This window comes from Rhagoletis pomonella, unplaced genomic scaffold, assembly GCF_013731165.1.
Source record: "Rhagoletis pomonella isolate Grant_MI unplaced genomic scaffold, Rhpom_1.0 Rhpom_scaffold_03003, whole genome shotgun sequence".
Lineage (NCBI taxonomy): Eukaryota > Metazoa > Arthropoda > Insecta > Diptera > Tephritidae > Rhagoletis > Rhagoletis pomonella.
In genome coordinates this window covers 1-24,956 of record NW_023461556.1, presented here as the reverse complement: position 1 = coordinate 24,956, position 24,956 = coordinate 1, and the positions used below count along the sequence as shown (strand labels likewise).

The following is a 24,956-nucleotide window of genomic DNA, read 5'->3' as shown; positions in this document are numbered from 1 at the left end:
CAACGAATCTGGTGGCCGGAACGATAAAAAGCAAGGTATCTGAAAAACATAATGTTGTTAGCAACAAATAATTGTTTAATATAAACTCTTTTACCTCCAGTTGAATATTACGCCTTATAAACACGGGTGGAAGTGGCACAGGCAAATGAAACTTTATGAAAACAACGAATCTGGTGGCCGGAACGATAAAAAGCAAGGTATCTGAAAAAAATAATGTTGTTAGCGACAAATAATTGTTTAATATAAACTCTTTTACCTCCAGTTGAATATTACGCCTTATAAACACGGGTGGAAGTGGCACAGGCAAATGAAACTTTATGAAAACCAACGAATCTGGTGGCCGGAACGATAAAAAGCAAGGTATCTGAAAAAATAATGTTGTTAGCAACAAATAATTGTTTAATATAAATTATTTTACCTAAAATTGATGAAGAACGCGATAAAAACTGCACACAAGCAAAATCGACGCGAAAAATTGAAATGTCAAGAGTTGTCAAAAGCCTACAGCGCGCTGTCAAATAGAGATTTCGGCTAATCGATACTTTAAAGCGCTTCAAGCAAGTGAAGTAAAGCTGCCACTAGGCCAACTTTCATACATTTTAGTAGATTTTAAAAATTGTTTGACAGTTCTCAAAGCCAAGCAAGCAAAGCAAGCGTGCATTGGGCCAATACCTTTACGATTATCCTCGAAACCACGTCCGGATTTCCCAAATCTCTCGGTTCGTATCGCTGGATTGTTAAATAAATGCTAACGATGACCGAATTGTAGTACAATTAACTTTATTGTACAACAAACAATTTACAATATTCGCTAATACAGTAAAAACACTTTACAATACTTGTTAAAGCAATAACAACGCTTTACTACTTGTTAACACAATTAAACTTATAGCTTGCTTATTCGCAACTCAATTCTCTGCACAGTTTATTTGTAGCTTGCTGACTTGTAACTCGTAACTGACTCACCTCGCTGTGGCGACGCCCTTATATACCTGCGCTGGCACTTATGGCAACTCTAGAACATTCTGAAGTTTATCGCTCATTCTCTTTCTCTCGCTGTTCGCAGTGTTCATCCAACTTGACGTTTCTCATTGTGGAACATTCTACGTCATTCCTCGAACATTCTGCCTATTTCTCGTCGTTCGCTTTGTGTTGCCGCAGTATTCACCACAATATAAACACGGGATTTGCCCACACGGTTGTTTCATGCAACTCTGTATAAAGTAAAATATTTAAATAGTTCTTGAAATTACAATTACGCTAAGCTTTGTTATAAAATTAATAGCTAATATCCTTTTTCATGGCTGTTTGCGTCTTTAATTATTATTTTTTCATGTTTATTGTTTTCAAGAAATTACATGGTTGCATGGGGATGAACTCTGTTTAAAAGTGTGTTCGATCCACTAATTTTTTTTTTGTTGCATATAATTCGGTACCGCGTTGGATGTCATATAAACCAGGTAAATGACATTCTATTTGGGTACACTTATTTGGAAATTTAGTATCATAATTTTTTCCTTCATTTGTTAACCCTTTTAAGTGAAAACTTATGAAGTTTTTTGATTTGAGTAAAAAATTAAAAAAGTAATTCCTGCCGCTTGTGCAAAATACACATAACGTTGCAGTACTGATGTTTTTAGTCCATCAGGATGAGGATCTAAGCCGAAACCGGGCAAAGGTATGCAACAAAACCAAGGGTTAATGCCAGAATTGAAAATCATTTTCGACGAAACTCAAATTTTGTTTGAAATAAGCATACATTAAACTGGCTGGCAAATTTTATATTATTAAACTATGGTGATAAGCTATGTAAAACAATTTGGAAATTGCTGTTTAAAATCTGTCGAAATTTCCAAATGGTTCTAGAGTGTCAATATTATATCAATTAATATCATATTTTAGATGGTCTTTTGGCACTAAACGTTTCTACTAATAAAGTAGCAATTTATTAGTGCAATAACATTTCGGATAATTCGGGAACGCCACCTTTGTGAAAAGGTGTAAATAGGTGCGTAAAGTGACTGTTTGACAGATCAACCAGGATTTTGTGAAGCAATTTTTGTTTCGTAGTATTTTCCATAACATCCCGCCATCTTGTCGCTATCACTCTTGACTAAAATGTAGTTAAAAATGTTGAAAATTAGCAGAAAATCTTAGTCAATACAGTTCAATACTGTTAGGGATTGAAATTCATTCATTTTATTCGCGTATTATAGGCCCGTCAGAATGGGTGCTTGCACGTCAATAAAGAAAAAGTATGCGAAGGAACTGGCGTACGTACCGTAGAGATACGCCACAATGAAGGTGTTGCGTCTGCAAACAAAAATCAGCTGTTCCTTATGGCCGCGTACTTGGGGTTTACACAAGTCAATTTTTCAGATACAATAGCAAAACATTCACATTTCTTTTTTACTAATATATTCCCACTTCTCTTGATGTCTTCAACACTGTGTTTGGCTTTTCGAAAACAGTTTATTGTCTGGATGCCTACTTTACTCAAACAATGTGCAAATTATGTGCATATTCTCATTGATCTTGTCTTGTGTAAACGGGGGGTTATACAACTGTCAGCAGTGATGGACTTACGTGCGTCAACATGATTCGATAATCAAGGTTATTTTATATTCAAATTGGCCCCATTTAACTTGTTAAATGCAAAAGAGCTTTTTGTGAAACACAATCGTCAACATTGAACATTTGAAGTTGACTTTGACGGTTGTTTGATTTCAAATAAAAATTAAAAAAAAAATATATATATTCAAAATTAATTTTTTGTGTTTCAATTTGTTCGGTTTACTTAGCCACTGTAAAATATTTAGTATGTATGCACTGGTATGCACTATTTATTTCTGCGTACGTGAGACCTAATGGGAAATAACTGATTACCGCCTTGGCCTCTTTTTAGGCGGGCAGACATGTATACAATTTTGATATTTTTTGATAGTTTTTAATTTTTATTATTTTTAAGAATATAAATTTTTTGAACGTTGGCGTGTCAAATGAGAGCTTGTGGCTCTTTCAGGTTGGCTGAAGCAGAAAGCTTTCTGATACAACTCTGCGCTGAACTGGTTTTCAAACGAGTTAAATGATTTAACTGGTTAAATTTTCCAACAACAATTGCATGCGATTTAACTTGTTTATAAAAACGTTTTGTTCATTTAACTGGTTCAAGCCCATTTAACATGTTTAACTCGTCAATTTGAACGTAGTATTAGATAATTATTGACAGCCGCGGTTTGACGCTCCCTTACAAAAGATTGCACTTACGATGGACAGAGAAAGGGGAAGAATTCAACCCCTTGTTGCGAAAATGGTAGTAGAAAAGTACGCAAAATAGGCAATTAGTAGTGAAATTCCTTTTGTGAATTCTAATGTATTTGCAGGAAATCTGGCAATTTAAACGAAATGTTAATATATCAACCTGAATTACGTAATTTATTGTGCTATTTAGCTTTATAAAAACTGCAAAAGGACTCAACATTAAAATAAAACTGCTATGAGATTGACGTAAACATCCAATTTAAAAACAATTTATGTTTTCACCAGTTAAATGTGCTTCATATGCATATAACGGGTGATTTTTTTGAGGTTAGGATTTTCATGCATTAGTATTTGACAGATCACGTGGGATTTCAGACATGGTGTCAAAGAGAAAGATGCTCAGTATGCTTTGACATTTCATCATGAATAGACTTACTAACGAGCAACGCTTGCAAATCATTGAATTTTATTACCAAAATCAGTGTTCGGTTCGAAATGTGTTGAATGTGTTGAATGTGTTGTTCAGCGATGAGGCTCATTTCTGGTTGAATGGCTTCGTAAATAAGCAAAATCATGCGATTTGACGCCTTTAGACTATTTTTTGTGGGGCTACGTCAAGTCTAAAGTCTACAGAAATAAGCCAGCAACTATTCCAGCTTTGGAAGACAACATTTCCGAAGAATTTCGGGCTATTCCGGCCGAAATGCTCGAAAAAGTTGCCCAAAATTGGACTTTCCGAATGGACCACCTAAGACGCAGCCGCGGTCAACATTTAAATGAAATTATCTTCAAAAAGTAAATGTCATGGACCAATCTAACGTTTCAAATAAAGAACCGATGAGATTTTGCAAATTTTATGCGTTTTTTTTTAAAAAAAAGGTATCAAGCTCTTAAAAAATCACCCGTTACAAATAAACATATCGCACAAAGCAAAGCTACACTGTTTCCAATAAATTTGCAAAGACGCAACACGGTGCCACTGCTAAGGGAGCGGTACGATAGAGACAACTGTCAGTTTATCGAACCTTGTATTATTCATGCCTATTACGGTATACGACGGATGCCATCCGCGCGGATCTAGTCCGATTCGCACTGTCATAACAAGCGAGAGCGAAGCATTAGATTCGTGCGAATGGCATCCGTCGGATACCGTAATAAGCATTATTAAATCATGGTGCGTCAAATGTTGAGTGTTGGCCAACGTTCGTTGGGTTCGTTGACGCAAGAGTTGCCGATCTGACGCTCTCTATGCAAACACACACAGTCTACTCAACTGTCAGTTTCATCCTTGAGTGGAACGTACGCAAAGTACCCATTCTGACGGGGCCATTATTGTTTTCATTTATTCTCATTATTTTATCATCCTTTTTTGAATAAATATTTCGGCTCCTCGGCAACACTGAAGCTTACGAGGTCGTTTGCGCATCAAATTTGCTTCATAAATTTACAGGGGGCTCTTAAATTGAGCTCCATACAAGCTTTACGAGGTTTACGAGGATTTTAAGATTTTAAGGGAAGACCCCTATCGATATATCGATGTATATCGGAAGGTCCAAAACATCGGTTTTAGTCGATACATCGAATAGCAAAAATCGATGTTCCGATGCATCGATGTTTTTTTTCGCATCACTACACGGCAGACATTTTTTCAAAGTACACACACAAAAAATTGACCGAATGTAGACGAGGGAAAGGCTTTAAAATTTTCCAATTAAAAATTTATTAATCGGCGCAAACATTTAAATTCAGCAAAGAGCAGTGAAAATTACCATTCTTTAAAACGTTTAAATAAAAGCAAGGTTCGTAGTAGTTCTGAAACAATGCGAGGTGGTAAAATTGGGACTAGAGAAAAAAAATGATTTATGCGTGCATTTGAACTAAATTTAATAAAAAATATATTTATTACAGCATTTTTATCAATAAATATACTGCGTTTCTGAATAAAATGAGTACAGCAGATGCAAGTGGAGGAACTGGAGGAGGGGGCGCCCCTGGGCCGGGTGGTGGCAATGTAGGGGGCGGTGGTGGTGTTGGAAGCGGGGGAGGCCCAGGTGGTGGTGGCGGTAGCGCAAATAGTGGAGCCCTAAACTCCGTTGTGGCTGGCATGGGTTCAACACAGGCGCCAACGGGAGGTGAGTACGTGTAATTGTAACGCTCGTGTGCGCACAACAAATGTAAACTAAAGCAATAATAAGGCAGTGTATTGTAACTATCGTGCATACGCTTTTTAGAAAAATTCACATATGTACTTCTTTGGTTATGATTTGTATCCATTCGTGCATACGTATATAAAGTATTGGTCTCTTCTTTTTCTGATAATATTGCAGTTTTTGTATGCGTTTGCTATTTTCTATTTGCTTAAGTATTAATTTTCTGTACCAAGTTCATGCCCATTGTTCCTCTCCAATTCTCAAGTGTATCGGGGGCAGTGTTGTCGTGGTGTTTAAAATTTTAGTGTTTGTAAATTTTTGGTGATAAAGAAAAACTCTTAATAAATATATGTACGTTAAATTTGTAGCTTAAAATCATTAATTAATTGTATATTAAATAGAGCTGCTGCAAAAGATAGCAGCAAAATTCAAAATGATAGGTATTCTTTGCAATTTATGCTTATTTATTTTTAATAATTTTCATTTAAAATATATGTAGTTCGATCTATAAGGGAAACCACTAAGTTAACGAAAATTAATCAAACTTCAAAAAAATATCAAAATTTCAAACTTTTTGTTTAAAATACACTTTGTTCATACGTTATATGAAAGAAAATACTCAACACCCTCTACCCTTGCCTTCTACAAAACAAATTTCTAAAAATTTAAAAAAAAAAAATCAATTGTACCAAACTTAAATGGGCTACAAAATTGGATTTTCGAAAATTTTCTAAAAGTTCTGAATACAAATTTTCAAATTTTGAGAAATTTTTTTTTCAAGTTAATTTTAGTCAACTTTGTGCAAGCTTTGAGAATTCTATTCATGTAGTTTCTAGATCCAACTATATTTAAAATGAAAATCATTAAAAATAAATAAATGAACATAGGTAAGTTGCAAACAATATCATGTTGAATTTGACTACTATCTTATTGACCTGACCGCAGCTGAATATACATACAGTTACTTCCAAAGTTCAGCGTACGACTCTTTTTTTTTTAATATTTGTTCTTGTTAATATTCGCAATGTTTTACACGCTAAAAATGTTTTGTTAATTTTGTATTAAAATTTGGTTTATATTTTAGCAAACTCCATTTAAATCCAAGAATGATACCGTGTACAAAAATGAAATATCTGCAGAGTTTCAGCAAAATCGCGAACTTCTTAATATGAAGTTCTAAAAAGGGGCCTGTTCGAGGCACGTATAAAAGCGGCAATACTGCCGTACTGATGATAGATGGCAACATTGTGGCAACTGCCCAACTGATAATACATTGCTAGAAATTCACACAGAACGTGATACTTTAATAATTTGCGCAACACTGCGGTTGTGATTTGCAACTCGAACAAGCCCAAGAATTCACGTATGCAGTTTTATAACCCATTAAATTTTAGCATAATAATGTGCAAATTTCAAATCTGAAAAATCGCGTTGATTTTTGAGAATTTTTTTGCTGACTGTCCTACTCATTTTTTCCATTTAAAAAATTTTCAGAATTGTTTTACATGAAATTTGCACATTATTATACTAAAATTTAATGGGCTATAAAACTGCATACCGGAATTCTTTTTAGAAATTCGTAATAAAAAGTTCGCAATTTGCTTTTTTTTTTTATACAGTATCATTCTTGGATTTAAATGGGATTTGCTAAAACAAACCAAATTTTAAAACAAAATTAACAAAAAAATTTTAGCATTTAAAATATTGCGAATATTAACAAAAAAGAGCCGTACGCTCAATTTCGGGAGTGACAGAGTAGGTACATACGTATATTAGCAGGCAGATAATTAGAAACATTTGTCTTTACAAGTTTTGTCAATTTATCTTTCTTTATTAGTTTTAATTAATTATTTTTTTTTTACGAAATTATAGTCCATGCTACAACGTTTATAAAAACTCGTCAAAATTTAGAAAAATGGTAATCAAAAATTCAAGCTTTTTAATCGGAATATCAGAAAAAATTCGGATGTGTAGTTTTAAACCCAATTCAATACTTGTGAACCCGCATGGCGTCAAAAAAAAAAAATACATTTTTTAATGATTAAACCATTTATCAGTGATGAGAGGTTTCGCATGGTGTCGGTTTTCATTTCATCAAATTTCAAATCTCCCTGTACCGCTAAAAAGGTTCTAACTTCAAAAAATAAAACCTGTGCACATCTATGTAGAATCCCAGTTCTTTAATTTGACTTTTCATTTTGGAAATTGGAAATAACGGTGCAGATGTGAGTGATGACCTTAAAAAAAAAAATAGATGGCAACTCTAATTATTAATATTATCAGCCTATAGTTTTCTTAAAGCTCTTTCGTTTGATACTAATATTTCGATATTTCATTTACGTATCTTCCGTATAAGTAAAACAAATTCGACTTTTCGAACAGCTTGCAACCCCTTTAAAAGTATTTTCAAAGTAAAATTTTTCGCCTGGAATTGTTATACATATTTCAATTAACTGATGAATTAAGTTGAATTTAATTTTTTTAAGCACATGGCAACTCTCCTAAATACAGTTTAGAATTAAATTGTTTTCAAACCCATTTCGATTGATACCCATCTTTTGACAATCCATTTAACTTATTAAATAATTTGAGCTTAATTTAAAAAAAACCAAATATTAAGCTTAAAGATATCTTAACACTCGTTCTTTTGATAACCATATTTTAAAATTTCATGTAACTTATGTATAATTAAACGAAATACCACTTTCAAAACAGGCGGCAACCCTCTTAAAAGTTATTTTTGGACTAAAATTTCTTTAAATATTTTTCGTCTGACATTGTTATAAATATTTCATGTAACTGATGAATTAAGTGGAAATTTATTTTTTAAACACGTGGCAATCCTCCTAAATATAGTTCTTAAATAAAAACCCAAGAAAGCGCGCACACCTTGGTGGAGTGAGAACCTTACAGCGCTACGGAAGCAAGTAAGAAAATCCTTCAACGAATGCTACAGGATTAAGGTATGGGACCTATACAGAGGAACCTAAAGAAATACAAAAAAGCGATACGGGACGCCAAGGAGGCGTCCTGGAGGGAATTTTGTGAATCCATCGAGGATACCAAGGAATCTGCGAGATTAAGCAAAACCCTTGCCAAAGGGCACTCGCAGCCAACATTTATAAAAAGGTCAGATGGTTCATGGACCGTGTCGGCTGGGGAGTCGCTGGATATCTTTCTGAATACACATTTTCCAGGGTGCAAAATCGATGTAGTGGAAACCGATGCCCCAGACCATACACCAACCCTCTCCGAGGACCTCTTAGAGGAGCTTCTAGAGAGGGAAAAGATAAAATTTGCTATCTTTAGCTTCTCACCCTATAAATCACCGGGTATGGACGGAATACTACCAGTCATGCTTCAGAAAGCTTCTGAGATGGTCATTCCAGTCCTAGAAACAATTTTTAGAGGGCGCCTAATACTGAACCACGTTCCGTTAAGCTGGAGGAAGATTAAAGTAATTTTTAATCCTAAAGCAGGCAACCGGGGCCATGACAATGCTAAAGATTTCCGACCAATAAGCCTAATGTCCTTCGTGCTCAAGACGTTTGAGAGGCTGTTGGATCTGTATGTTAGGGACAAGATGTCCAATTTATCATGCTCTCAACATGCGTACTTGAAAGGGAAGTCAACGGAGACTGCCCTACATGAAGTGGTACGTACAATTGAGAGTTCGCTCTACTATAAACAATTTACAATGGCGTCCTTTATAGACATCGAGGGGGCCTTTAATAATGTCAGTGTAGATTCCATCCATGAGGCACTTATGGAAACAGGGATTGATCACTGTGTCCGGGCTTGGATAGTGTCTCTGCTATGGAGCAGAGTAATACATGCCGAATTGGGGTACCAAAGCAGGGCCGTATATGCAGTGAGAGGCACCCTACAGGGAGGAGTGCTATCACCGTTACTATGGCTCATGGTCTTAAACAAACTACTGGTAAAGCTGGACTCTCAGAGAATCAAAGCGGTGGCTTACGCCGATGATGTAGCGATACTGGTATCGGGTCAGTTTCCTTCGGTCATAAGTGAGATTATGGAAAGGACTTTAAAGATAGTAGATTCCTGGGCCATAAGCTGTTCTCTTAGCGTAAACCCGGAGAAAACTGACCTTATGCTTTTCACAAATAAAACAAAATTACCAAATTTTAATAAACCAAGGTTCCGAGGAACGGAGCTGGATCTGTCAAAGAAAGTGAAATACCTTGGAGTTATTTTGGATCCCAAACTTAACTGGAAACCAAACATTGAGGAGCGTGCTAGGAAGCCCACGGTGGCTCTCTATGCAGCCAAGAGAATGTTGGGCAACAGATGGTGTTTGAAACCAAGAATTGTGCACTGGATGTACACAGCTATAGTCCGACCCATAATCTCTTATGGGGCGCTGGTCTGCTGGCCAGCCCTTACTAAGGATTACGTAGTTAAAAAGCTAGGCGGAATTCAAAGGTCAGCAGCCGCTAGCGTAACAGGCGCAATGAGATCCTGTCCGAAGGCTGTTTTGAACGTCCTTCTTGACTTATTACCTATAGATATCTTCATAAAGAATTCAGCTGCTAACAGCGCCATCAGACTGTGTGCCCTGGGGCTCTGGAAGGAAAGACCGTTCGGGCACGGTTCCATCCTAGACGCAATACCGTCTGAAATTAAAGCGCTGCCCATTGACTATATCCTGTCGAAGACCTGGGTTCACCATAAACCCCGCACGAAATTCCCAAGCCGCAGTGACTGGAACCAGGAAGATTTCGGGTACTTGCAGGGCTTAACTGTCTTTACGGATGGGTCAAAGATGGAATGCGGAGTTGGTGCTGGGGTCTTCATTGAGCAATATAACCTAAAATTATCCTTCCGCCTACCAGACTATGCAAGCGATTTCCAGGCCTAAACGTTTGCTATTAAGGAGGCAGTAAGGTACATCAAAGACAATGTACCCGCGAGAACGCAAGTGAACATCCTCTCGGATAGCCAAGCGGCTATTCAGGCACTTTCCTCTAACTGTTAGATCTCAGCTAGTGGATGAATGTAGGAGAGAGCTGGCCTATATTTCTGATCAATACGAAATTACCCTAATATGGGTCCCGGGACATAGGGGCATCTACGGAAACGAGGCAGCGGACGAACTAGCAAGCAGCGGCTCCGCACTGGATGTGTCCCACGCGGTGGACATGGGCGCCTCGCTCAGGGAGATTAAGACAAAAATTACCGAAATTTATCATTCGAAGGCCAGGAAGAGGTGGAACTGCACAGGATCCTACAGAATTTCCCGGCAGTTCTGGGTGTCCTACGACTCACTAAAAACTAAAGCTCTCTTAGGAATGAGCAAAACAAATGCCTACAAACTTACTGCAGTGTGCACAGGGCACTGGCCCGTTGGGGTACATGCCGAAAGGATAGGACTGCCCTTCAATAGGTTCTGTCGCTGCTGCGATGACCCGGGCTCAAAAGAGACAGTCGAACACTTGCTGTGCGAGTGTCTAGCCCTCGCAAGGATGAGGCTAAAGACACTCGGCAAACCATTCCTGCAGAATATTTCAGAGTGCAGCTGCCTCTCTCTGTATGACGTACTGAAATTTATTAAAGCCGCCAAATGGCTGTAGGTTGCACGAGTTGTGGAATCAAAATGGCAAACTTGCTAATTGCTTGTCACCTGAGTGACAATCCACTTAAACCAACCTACCAACCAAAAACCCATTTCCATTGATAACAATCGGTAAGTAATTAATTTAACTTATTAAATAATTTTAATTTAGTCCTTTAAACTGGGGCAACCCTCAAACATATAAAAAATGTTCTAAATTGTCAAACTAAGTATATCTTGAAGCTCTTTCATTTGACACCCATAGTTAATATTTCATATAACAAATAGTTCAATTAGACTTCTCAAATAGGTGGCAACCCTATTAAAAATATTTTCAAACTACTACCTTCTTAAACCTCTTTTGTATGACACCCATATACCGATACCTTATTCACTTACCTAATTCCTTTAATTAAAATTGAATTACATTTTTTTAACATGTGGCAACCCTCTATACGTAGTTAAGTTGTAAAGCCTTTTCAAAACCATTTCGGTTGATACCCATATTTAATAATTGATCTAACTTTTTAATTAATTTGAGCTTAATTTCTTAACAGGTGGCAACTTTTGTCGAAAAAGTAAAACCTTCTTCAACATCCACACCCTATACCCTTTAATTTGGTACCTCACTTTTGAAAATTGAATGGACGGTGCGGATCTGATGGCATTGATTAGTAAATAACTTGAGTTTAATTATTTAACAGGTGGCAACTCTTTTCGAAAAAGTGAAACCTTATTGCACATCTACAGGCCAAGCGCTTTAATTTGACATCCCATTTTTGAAAATCGAACGAACGGTGCAGATCTTTTGTACAAAAATTGTTCGAACATGCTTTGTATGGGGGAAAATGCGTCAGCAAACAATTTTTTCAGTTCACTTTAAAGATTAGTTCACTTTTAGTTCGTTCAGCTCAAGGAACTAGTTCTTGTGAGTCTTAGTTCGTTCATCTTATTGAACGGTAGTTCACATTTTTTTAGTTCACTTTAAAGATTAGTTCACTTCTAGTTCGTTCAGCTCAAGGAACTAGTTCTTATGAGTCTTAGTTCGTTCATCTTATTGAACTATAGTTCACCTAATTGAACTAGTTCGATTGTAAGAGCTGACCCTGCAAAAAATTGTGCGACTAATCTCTAAAGAGAGAGTTCCGGGATTAGTCTTAATCGTGTACAATTGGGCATTAATTAGTCGCAACTAGTCTCATACGGGTATTACTGAGATCAATTAGTCTCGACTCAAGTTAATTTATTTAAAAGAATTTATCACAGTAAGAAAAGGAAATTACCTTTTTAATATGCATTCACATTAATAATAACTAAATTTTTTATAAATAATTCTTGGCTAAGAACATTGTAAATTCCCTACATGTGTTTTGCACTCGAATAAACCATGTACTCGAGTTACAGAACAACAGAAATGTATGTTTTATAACACACGCATACATATAAAAGATTGAATTAATCTGTAAAGTAGAAAACTAATTTTTTCTACATTTCGATGGTCCTCTGCAATAACAACACAATTCATTCGTCTTTCTCCAAAATTACGAAAGGATGTTTGGCTTTCATATGGCGATTCAAATTTACATGAGAGGCACCAACAATGCTTATGGAAATATTTTCCTTTCTTCAATTTTGAAATGCGACCAAATTGCGCTTCGTTTTGGCATCTGAAAGCTAAAGTCTTTCGTTAAACAGCAAGTCCCGAAAACTCAACTCAAATATTTACTTTTTTACACTAATTGCACTAAACCAGAGGTTCCCAAACATATTTTTCTCGTAGACCCCTTTAAAAACCCCCCTGATGCTCATTTCTAACATACTCCTAAAGCTCTTAAAAAAATGTGAAGATTAAAACTAACGATGTAATTTTGCATCGCGGGTGACTTCCAAACTAAATTCGGAGTGGCAAAAATAAAAATAAAATATATTATTGTGTTCTATTTATTCAAATAATGTGATTACACACTTGCAAGTTAAAAAACAAGAGCTCGTAAAGCCACGAAAGAACTACCTCGCTCTGAGGAGTTATATTTTTTAAGAGCACTAAATAAACTCCTCACATGTTTGGCTCACTCATGAATTTGAAACAACAAAACTGCAAAGCTTTTTACGTCAAACTTGAAAGTGCATACAAAAGGGAAAATACCGAATCCAGATAAATCGATGATAAACAAACAAGCAAGCAAGAAGCTCAAGAAGTGTTCCACCGTCTCATCTTCTTCAAAGCAGGTTGGGCAAATGGAGTTGTCATTTACGCCTATAACAGTCAGGTGTTTGTGCCACGTGAAATGACCAGTCAGCAGTCCTGTCTTCTCAGTGAGAGGAAAAACTAGAGAGACTTTCTGAGATTGAAAGCAACATGAGTTTTGCCCATCCACTCGATGGCTCCCAGTCATTGCTGAGCGAAGTATCCACCCAGTTTCTGATGGTGGCTTTGATGTCTCATTTCCAGGCACTCCCGAGTTGCCTGAGTTGCGAGAGTAAAGCACGCTCGTTATCTTTGACATTATTTAGTCGAGACTTGCTTTGCCGAACGAGTTTAGAAGTACTTAGATGGGCTGTACCTGTAAACATGTAAACTCCTTCCCCTCCACCTATTTTCCACGCAGTCCATGGATTTGGGGATTGCAAATACCTTAGCCTGGAATACCGAAGCATATTCCCCAAGAGAAAAAGTGAAACTTATCCCCGTTGACTTCGAAAAATACTCCAGATCCTGACCCTGAGTCAGTTTTGGAGCCATCAGTGAAGATTCGACAATGTATGAGTGTGGGCTCAGTGCTGGAGTCAAATCAGCATTCCCGGCTCAGGGAACTCTCTCTCTCAAGAATCTCTTCAACAAAGGTAATGGTGGCGTGCTATCCTGTAGCATTGAAAATACACAAGTGCTCAAATATCTGCCGCCGACAATTTCCGCATCGCCTCACTCAGTTTTATACCAACATCCGTTTCTTTTTAGTCTGCAGGTGGCCTTTAAGGCTTCCCCTCCTATGATGACACAAAGTGACTGTAAGTTCACCAGGGCGTCAAGAGCACTATACATTAAAGTTAAATAAATAGGCTATCAAGCAACCATTTTGGTTCTTTACTATCGAGACCAGATGATTTTTCGTGGACCCCCACTTACAACTCGCGGACTCCCATATTTTTTCACGCCAACGTAGACCCCGTGGTCCCCTGGTTGCCCACCTGGACCACGTTAGGAATCACTGCACTAAACGATGTAAAACATTGGATATTCAATAAAAAAATTTGTGTATAGCGCGAATTCCATCAGTTTTTTCTTATGCCTTTTCAAAGAAAAACAAGATGCCATATGTGTTAAAATTACATTTACATTTTTTTTGGAGTGTTGCAACAGAAAATTTTAGTTCACTTTAATGAACGAACTTATGAACTAGTTCAATCAAAGCTGGCTCTTTCGCTATTTAGTTTAAAAGTTCCTAAAGCCTAATACATAATATCGCACACCGTCTTCAAAAGAGTCACAACTCAAAATAATACGTTTGTCAGAAAATTCGAAAAACGATTTCTTAGCACATGATAATCATATGGGCTAGGGCGACGTTACCTTAGTTTGTTTTTAACTAATTATAACAAAATTTTCGCCAGCTTTTGCTGAAGGGTGAAGGGCCATTCGCTCCAGGCGATTTTGCGTTCAACTTTTGCGTTCAACTTTTGCGTTCAACTCACGCAGGGTTGCACGAAAAATAAATTGAATGGCTAAAAATATCAAAATATAAAAAAAAATATCAAAATATTCGCCATAAAAAGGCGTTTGCATTGTTAATCTGTTAGACGCTCAGTCGTTGTCGTCAAGCTCTACTAACGGCAGCCCTAGGAAGCGTGCAGCCTCGACGGGGTCTGTCATTAAGGACAGGGGCGTTAGCGTGGTGGGATTTAGAGGGCACACGAAGAGATGCTGTGAGTCATGGGGCGATTCTCCGCAAGCCGGGCATTCATTGAGAACATCTTCGTTTAATCTCAGGTATGAGTTCAACCTGCTGCAGTAACCAGAGCGCAGTTGGGCTTTTGTGGTCCGAGTCCCCCGAGGCAGACGAAGTTCTGTCTCGTCCACGTCAGGTGGCTGTGTGCCGAGAACGGCATTCACAGGTCGGAAGTCTACATAACTAGAGACTGCCTCTCTGTGAATGCCGTTCAAGGCCTGTCGATAAGCTGTCGGGTCCAGAGGTTGTTTGATGAACCTCTGGACTTCGTACGTTAGCTCGTAAAGATGCTTCCTGACGTGTCTGGGCGAAGGCTCTTCTGCAAGGAGTTGCCTGTTTGGGTGCCACATCTGTGGAACCCCCTGTTTTATTTTTCTAAGTTTGCTCGATTTGTGTCTAAACATTACCGACGAGTGTCGACCACTTAGATAATTTGCCGACCACCGTTTGAGCCTCTGTGGGAGAGAGGAAGCCTCTATATCTTCTAGTAGCGTGGAATGGCTGACAGTGTCAAAAGCCTTTGACAGGTCCAACGCTACTAGAATCGTTATCTCACAGGGACGTTTACGGTTTAGGCCACGAGTTATCTGAGTATTTATGGCGTTAAGTGCTGTTGTTGTACTGTGCACTTTACGGAAACCATGCTGATGCTTCGCTGGGGTCAAGTGGTTTGTGAAATACGGGAGCAGCAAGGCCTCGAGTGTCTTCGCTACCGGGGAGAGGAGTGTTATCGGCCGATAAGAATCTCCTATGTTGGCAGGTTTCTCCGGTTTGAGCAGTGGGACCACTCTCCCCACCTTCCTGATGTCTGGGATGATGAGAGTGGCCATGGACAAGTTGAGGACCTCCGTTAGGTACGCTATCCCCGCAGGACCCAAATTTTTCAGCATCAGCATGCATATTCCGCCGGGACCCATGGCTTTGGAGGCTTTCGCCTTCCCTATGGCCACCTGAACTTCACCGCAAGTGAAAGCAAGGGGGGCACAGGTTGTTGGCAGTTTGTGCAGCCTTCTGGTCACTCGACGCTTGGCTTTGTCCACCGGAGGATGCAGTATGAACTGCCGGCTAAAATAGCTCGCGCATCGCTCCGGGTCCGACGAAGCATGGTCGTCGAAGGAAATTTCGACTCTGTCGTCGTGCTTCGTCGGATTGGACAGTGACCTCACGGTTGACCAAAGCTTACTCACACCAGCGGTGAAGTTGCAGGTCTTCAGATGCTCTTCCCACTTCTATTGTATTGTGTTGTGGTGCGGTTGTGTTTGTGTTGAGTTGCTCAGGCGGACTCTGTTGTGCCGTGGAGGCAGCTCGATTGGCGCAGCAATGGGCCACGTACGCAGTGGTCCATTGCCTGTGAGTCGTGAGGCCTGAGCAAACTCGGAGATGGCTCCATCCATTGCACGTGTTGCATCTGACGGAGGTGGAGTTGTGGTGTAGTCGTCTCTGGCACACCCAGCAGGTATATGTTTCTGGTCCGGGGTTTGACTCAATGCCAGCCCTGAGCAAAAGTATGCGAAGAAGAAGTAGCCCTATGGGCGTACAACTTTTGGGGGATTTCGCCGACTTAAACGGGGTTAGATCGCCGAAACAACAGCCCTTGGTCGGGTAAAACCCGAGTCATTCCGGAACGTAGAACCGGCTGTCGTGGGAATGTATTACGATAGCTCGAGCTAGGTGGTTTAAAATAAGATTAGCTAGTCAAATATTGGTCAGTGGTTCAACATAAACGCATGTTACATGTCTAAGTTTAAACTTGCACTGAAAAACTGGCCCTTACTATCTGTATAATCCTAAGTAGTTGAATTGTATTTCCCCTAAGTCCGCTTTACATACCATGTTCTGTTGTCTTTGACAGATGTCTATTAAACATAGGTGCAGCTAAATTGCAACTTATACTTAAACAGAATTCTGAAAACTTTAAATTTTATTCGCTCGTTATAAAAGACAGTTTCGTGGCTTACGTCACAAGGTCGAAAGGAAACAGAATCATAACATTTCGTTTTCTTTATTTTGCTTGTTTAATTCTTCCACAGAAGCTCATAAAAACTTTAAAACCCATTACATAGTACAACCTAACCTCAATCATCAATACCAACAACAATATCAACCACCAGGGCATCCAACAGCCTTCGCCATTCAATCGCCCACAACAACAACTATAACGACATCAACAACTACATTTTCAAGCAATCAAGAATCACATAACCAACATTCCGATTTACCCGATCCCAACACAATAACCTCAATTTCTAATTGTTTACATACTCCCCCTATCCATCCGCCTGTACACACAACACATTTGCTCCCCAGCGATATTCATACATATGCACCCAGTCAGTCACAGTCTTACAATCAAACCCTTAATATATATGCTCCTATGCAGTATAATAAATCGCCACATATCCAACCATATTCTTTTGATCCAGTTGCAGCTAAAATTTCCCATGTCAAGACAACACTGGATGGTAATCTAGTGAACACCAGCTCAACTAGTGGTAACAGCATGCAAATGGGCGGCGGCAACGTAAGTGGTGTTAGCACCATAATGACTAGTAGCATTTCAACAACTGGAGCCATTAAAATGACGACAGCCGGTGGAGCAATAGCGACTTCTATAGGAGGCACGCCGATTGCACTTAATGTAGCACAGTCGCCCACAGCTATACGCACCATTGGCGCAGGCGGTCAATCGACGCAGGTGCGTGTTGTTATGCCCACCAATATTATACCAATCAAGCAGTTTGAAGGAGCTTCCGGTATCGGACGTACGCAGATTACCGCCATACCAGCGGGCGTAGCGGGTGCCACTTCTCGCACTGTTTCCAATACATCCATAACAGTGACGAGACCGCTAACTCAAACCACCTACTTTCCACGTGCTAACGTTAATGCAACTCAGATGACAGCCGTAGGCTCGGGACAAAGGCTTGTGACGCCAATTCGCACTGGCCCGAATCCTGTCTCAATGAGTGGTGGTGCTACGGTAACCGGGCTAACCACAACTGGAGGATTTGTACGCGGCACTGCTGCCACTATGAATCGTAACACATCATCACCGGCTACATCGGTTATATCGCCAGCGACTAGCACAACTTGGATGCAAACGAACACGGGCGGACAAGTGCAACTCATACGATCGATACCGCAGCAAACACAAAAGCGTATTATCACCGCGCAAGGTATGACCACAAGTACTGGCTCCTATGGCGGCGCCAACATAGCTGGTGGAATGGGTACAGCGGTGGGTGGTACAGTAGTCGCTGGTACACCGCCGTCAGTTGTCCAGACTGGTTGCGGCAACCAAACACAGAACCAAACGAGCGTACCAGGCGGACAATGTAAGTATTCAATAACTATTTATATAAATTCGAATTTGAATTGCAGTATTTTCCTATTTTACAGCTACTGTACAAGCAGTTTCTTCATCTGGCGTTTCGCATAGTCAGCCCCAATCACAACAGCAACAGACCTACGTTGCCACGTTGGCCACTGTTTTACCACCACGTCAGCATCAAGCCACACTGGTTTACTCTTCAAATGTAGCAGCCACTTCGCAACCACTCACACAGCAGCCACAACAATTTAACCCTTCCGTAGCTCCAGGTCAACGTCTTGCCGTTGCCACACAACTCTCAGCTACAGCCACGTCCACCACTGGCACAGCTTCGCGTCAAATACGCCCGATACCATTACCGAAATCCTTTTCCGCAGCCAAACTAAATACGACAAGCATTAGTATACGTTCTCCCAATATAACATCTACGCTTCAACAAGTTGGTGGTGGTGTTACAGGTGGCGGAGGAGGTTCTGTGGTTGCGTCGAGCAATATGACAACTACCAATTCGCCACGCAATACCACAATGGGTGGTGTAACAACCGGTGTTGGCAACAATGTTATACCAACGGCGAATCTGTCTACTACGCGTATTATACAATTGCAACAACCAGCCGGTGGGGCGCAGCCTATCATCGGCTCGACTGGACGTATATCGGGGAATGTGATGTTCCAACCAATCATTGTGAACACTGGTAAACTCGGTAAGCTCGTTATTATCTTTGATGTTTTTAATTAAATGAGATATTTGTCTATGTAGTATATGTTAGCAAAAAAAAACGATTACGGTGTGGCACAGACGTTAGCTGTAAAACCACTTGTGCAGCTGTGACTTAGGTTACATTTTATACAATGGTGTTAAAAAAATGTAGTATTGAAATTAAAATTAAAATTTTAAATAGTGAATATATTTGGATTGATTCATTGGATTCTTTCGATCCTTCGTACTAAAACGCTGGGAATAAAATCCTTGGCGTTAACAGCGCAGTTGGAAACTTCACAGGCACGTGTGCAAAGCTTTTTTACAATTTCTTTACATTTGATTCCGTTGACAGAATAAAGTAATATGTAATATATTGAAACTAGCCGACCTCGTGTACATAAGTATGTACATATACGCATTTGGAAGAAAAGGTGGCAACCCTGTTAAAAAAGGGCCTACTGTACACTTACTTTCCAAGCATTTTCAGTTGATATGTAATGTTTGTAATGCAACGAACGCAACTTATAATTTTTTAGACAGGCGGCAACACTATTAAAAAAAAAATCTTGCTGCACATCTGGAGGCCAAGTCCTTTCATTTGACAACTCACTTTTTAGTTCAACGAATATACCACATCTTATAATTTTTCGTATAGGCGGCAACCCTTTTCGAAAAAAAATAACCTTATTGCACATACGAAGACCCCATTTTTTTAATTTGAATAAACCATATCCTTTCACTTGGTACCTAATTTTTTAGTCCAATGAACGGTGAAAGGAGTAAGGTGGCAACCCTATTTAGAAAAATTATACATTATTGCATATCTAGAGGCTAAGTCTTTTCGTTTGACTGCGACGGTGCAGGACTGATGCCTATGATTATTATGATTGAATATACACCCGTATGCTGTAATCCGAAAGTTCGTAGTTACGAATTCGTAGCTCCGTTCCGAAAATTCGAAAATTGGTATGGTGTAATCCGATCGTAACTATCAACGGCGTTGCCAACTAAAATAGTGAAATTCGAAGTTCTTAATCAGCTGCTTTGACAGAAACAAATCAAAATAAATAAAATCGCAGGTGAATAGTGAAATGAAAAAAAAATAGTTTAATCATTATTTGAAAAGACTTTTATTTAATTAAGTAGAATATAAAGGATTCAGTGGCCGGTGCACTTTTGTCCCAGGAGGTATAACAGCTAACAGTTGCATTAATATAAAAATAAGATTGTTCTGATCCATTTAGCTTAAATAATAAAATGTAAGCTCCCTCCTTTTAAGGGCCTCCATTTCACTAGATATTGTGCCGCTTTAATTCTTGGAACGCTTTCCCGAAATTTCACCACATTCTCTTTAGCTCCTTTTACAAAGCCTCGACCAATGTCCGGCCTTTCGCTCATGCATTCCACGTTTTTCGTATTGCGAGCGATATGTTGTAAACTCCGATCTGATAATTTTGTAAACATTCAATAATACATTTTTTTCTATTCACACTTCAACTTACATACATATTTTTGCGTTTACACACTTTATTTTACTGATATTTTAAAACAATTTGTTTCGCTCCGACACGAGTTGCTACTCGTACAAAATTTCCGACAAATACATAAAAATGACAGCTACGTCGGATTCAGGCATACCAACGTTACGAATTTCGAAGATGGCCTACGAATTTCGAAATAACGATATGACAACGCGGATTTCAGCATACCAATTTAGCGTCGGCCGCTGTGGTGTAGTGGTAAGCAGTGCGCGCTTTCACACATCAGCACCTGGGTTCAAGCCCTGGTCAAAGCAACATCCCAAAAAATATAGAAAAAGGTTTTTTCTTAACAGCGGTCGTCCCTCGGCAATGGCAAACCTCCGAGTGTATTTCTGCCATGAAAAACAGCTTCTCATAAAAATACAATCGCCGTTCGGAGTCGGCGTAAAACTGTAGGTCCCTCCGCTTTGTGTGACAACATCAAGGCGCACGCCACAAGTCGGAGGAGAAGCTCGGCCAAACACTAACATATGTGTAAGCGCCAATCTATTATATTATTATTAATGGTGATAGTAATTTCATTAACAGGTGGCAGCCCTCGTCACCTCCGTTTAGTACTTTTCGAGGTTACCGCTTACAGAGAATCTCGGCTTTCCTTTATACTATGTATAGATATTTGGCCCGTAGTCTATTATTTTAATATATATTCACCGCCTTTAAAAATTTAAACGCGGTTTTAGAGATATATTAAGTTTTAGTCGGCCATGAAAAAGTTTAAATATTGGTCCTCAAGCATAAGCTCCAACACGATTTTCAGTACAAATTCTTGAGCCTTAGCTCACGTGATCAGTGGAAAAGTTGAGTCAGCTTAAGTTCGTGAGCACCAATTGTTTATCATAAAACACAGATTGCATTGCTAACACCTGCTTCTAATTTCTGACTACTGGCTTTTGTCTTTTGCTCCCACCTCAAACAGGCGTTTGTTTGATTTGCAACTGTATCAATCACAAAAGTAAAAGTTTGCATCTGAACACAAATACTATTTATATAATAAAGCTTAATGTACTCTACAACAAATACAAATACATATCTCTATCCGCCCAGTCGTCATAGTGATAAGGCTATGACTGTTGAACTCAGACCGCTGAGTCCAACTGTTGTTGTTCGCGCAGTAGTAAAATCGAGTATGCACATGTATATAGCTCAGATAAATTCACTGATTCAGCGTTAATCCTGATATAATATATTTGCAGAGCCAATGTGCCCTTTCATTGTTCGCACTTTCATTGTGAAAAGCTCTATTCATTTGAATAACAACGCATTAGAAGTGTTGTATTATCTTTTATAGCTTTAAGTAAATTAGAAAAACAAATGGAATTAAAATATGTTTTAAATTTGTTTCTTGTCAGTGTCTGGTATACGCCAACCGGTTTCGATGACTCCCAAACCTTCGCTTACTATCACACCGTTCGGATTGGGTAAACTGCCCGCTGGCAATGGTGGTAATACTGCCCAGATAGGCGTTAATTTGGCACAGCAACAAAGCGTAAGCACCAGCATACAATCGTCCTTGGGTAGTAGCAGCAGTTTGAGCGCAAATGTTGGTGGCGTTGCAGGTGGCAATAATTCACCCGCCCTATCTGCAAACACACCCACATCGAGCAGCGGCGGTGGCGTCGCTAATCTATCAACCGCACATCTTGTGAATGTGTCGCAGGCTGCAGCCGCCGCAGCGGCTGGACAGCTCTTAAGCACGCAAAATATAGTTTCGTCGGCAGCTGGAGCAGGCGCCACAGTCCTGCCACTGGCTATAACAACTCGTGGCAGCACAGCTGGTAACATACTCACTGGCACTATTACACCGCTTAAGAATGCCAGCGCCATAACGGTGGGGAAAGTAATGGCTACAGCTAATGCATCAAACTTGGATAGCAGCGGCAGTGGTGCGAGTGGTGGCAGCATTATCACCAGCAGCGCCGGGCCACCGACAAATGTTTACATACATCAAGCAGTGGCAGCGCAGCGTCAGCATGGATCTAGTGTAAGTGTAAGCGCCGCCAATTTACATGCACCATCGACGGCCTCAAGCAGCAACACTACTGTGCTCACAACAACAGGAGGCGGTGGTAATATGTCCACCTCAGCGGGTGCTTTCTTGCCGCAAGGCGGCACAATCTATTATGAATCGGTACCGGCTAGCTCTGTGCAAGTATCAACTGGAGTGCTTTCACTCAGCACCACTACTGTTACAAGCAGCGCTTTGCAACCAACGCAGAATCAGTTAGCAAACGCATCGTCGGCTACGAATCTAGCAATCTCGTCGTTGCCATTTGTTGCTTCAGCAGCTTCGCATACGGGAAATTCAACACCCACTTTTACAGTAGTGCCTTCAACAGTTGGGCGCTCTATCGCCCAGTTGCAGATACCAGTATCCAGCGCCGCAGGTACCCAAATTCAGTCAGTGCCATTGCGTTTTAGCGCGCAGTTGGCATCAGCAGCACAGGTCGGCGGCAATGCAAGCTCCTCCAACACACTTACGGCCGATGCCATATCCGTGTCACAAGCCACACAGCAATTGTTGCAACAAAGTGGGGTTGCAGCTGGCCAGCAGTTGCTTATACCCGCTTCAGCAGCGCATCAAGCTGGTGCTGGCACGACTACAGCTACGCTTACCGGCACGCAAGGACAGCACGTTGTTATACCACTGCAGACGTCGATTAAATTAACTGGCGGCAGCGCGGGATCAGCCGTGGTGTCCAATTTTTTACGCAAACGCGATGCGGATGGATCCCCCATACGAGCTGCGAAAAATCTTGGACCAACATTGCTATCAATGGGTGGTGGAGGTGGCGGTGGCGCGATCTTAACTAGCGCGGCCGGTTCCCCGGCAGCTTCTTCTGTAGGAAGTATTTTCAGCATAACTTCTGTGGCATCATCATCGGCTTCCTCAATGAGTTCAGTACAAACTACGACATCGTCTGCGCTTACAACAGAGGCTTTGGCTAAGAAAGATCGCGCACAAGCAGCGGCCACTGGTAATGTCATTGGAGTGCAGAGAGCAGCACGCGGTGAGTCGCCTGTTTCATCGGATGGCTCTACAACGGTGTCGGCGAATTCATCACCCGGCGTTGATCAGCAAATACAGGATGGTAATATGTTGATGGGTAATAATATGGGGCATGGCGCAAACGATGCAACACATTTTAATCCCATAAATGAGGTGAGTGAGATGAACTGGAATATGGATTAGTATTTTTATATCCGTGCGCATAAGGGAACTATAACGTTGTTCACGTAACGGTTGTTTGTAACAGCCTAACGGAATCGTAAGAGACATAGACATATAGGCCCGTAGTTATAGTCAAAATAAAGTAGAATCGAAAGATGCAGTTTTTTGACAGATATTTCATTGAAAATTATGTCAAAAGGCTGCAATAACTTTACAGTCGACTTTGTTTTTACTGTAACTATGGGCCATAGTATATACATAGATATGGCATTTTCAGTTTAAATTAAACCATTTTCAAATTAAGTGAAACATTTTTCAAATTAAATGAAACCTTTTTCAGGTTAAGCGAAACCATTTTCAAATTAAATAAACTTTTTTCAGATAAAGCGAAACCTTTTTCAAATTAAATGAAACCTATTTCAGATAAAGCGAAACCCCTTTTAAATTAAATGAAACCTTTTTAAAATTCAATGAAACTTCATTCAAACTAAATGAAACTTTTTTCAAATTCAATGACACATTCTTAAAAGCAAGTTTCATTTAATTTGAATACATTTTCATTGAATCTGAAAAAGGTTTCATTTAATTTAAAAGAGGTTTCGCTTTATCTGAAATAGGTTTCATTTAATTTGAAAATGGTTTCGCTTGACCTGAAAAAGGTTTAATTTAATTTGAAAAAGGTTTAATTTAAAAAAGGTTTCGCTTTGTTTGAAAATGATTTCATTCAATTTGAAAAAAAGTTTCATTTAAACTGAAAATGCTATACATACGTGCACACGATAACTCGAAGTAAAAATTAATTATTTCCACTTGGTATTTAAAAAGCCAAAATCGGAATGAAAAGAAAAATTCTTATTTATTTGAAAACTATCAGAAATGCAAAAAGCTGCAGGACATGAATTGGTGCGCCGGATACAAAAAGTTCGTTTTCGTTCGAACTTATAGCCTATGTCAATGCTTTTAGACTTCTTTACTTGTGTCTACTGAGTTTCACGCACTTCTTTATAGCTGTATGCGAATCACCATGGGAACGTTAATATGCACCAAAATGTGCTTATGAGTGGAGGCGGCGACGGCACACCCATCAGCTCACGTAACTCTTCGCTGGATCATCATCAGCAATTGCACGCACCGATGGCGTCAAGCTCGGCTCGTCTCAATGGTGGGCCACTCGAATGTACGACGCGCAAAAAGTCCAGACGCTCAACGTAAGCACAGAGAAATGTTTTCGTTACACTTCACATATTCATTATTTTGCCTTCTCTTTTTCTTTCTCTCC

General features: G+C 39.7%; 1 protein-coding gene and 1 long non-coding RNA gene across 4 annotated transcripts; one reads left to right on the top strand and one right to left on the bottom strand.

Moving 5' to 3' along the window:
- Nucleotides 1-631, bottom strand: LOC118753885. The gene is made up of 4 exons (XR_004994843.1): nt 419-631; nt 257-364; nt 95-201; nt 1-39 (listed from the first exon to the last, which is right to left on the bottom strand). It is a non-coding gene; the product is annotated as an uncharacterized LOC118753885 (long non-coding RNA).
- A 4,266-nt stretch (nt 632-4,897) lies between these two features.
- Nucleotides 4,898-24,885, top strand: LOC118753884 (mucin-22-like; the record flags this gene model as incomplete). Of its 3 annotated transcripts, XM_036488761.1 has the most annotated exon segments (7): nt 4,898-5,060; nt 5,170-5,393; nt 16,964-17,263; nt 17,357-18,268; nt 18,333-18,968; nt 21,858-23,668; nt 24,686-24,885. In XM_036488761.1, coding segments are annotated over 6 exon segments (4,046 nt in total), but the record flags the coding sequence as incomplete, so codon positions are not given.
- Nucleotides 24,886-24,956: the final 71 nt, after the last annotated feature.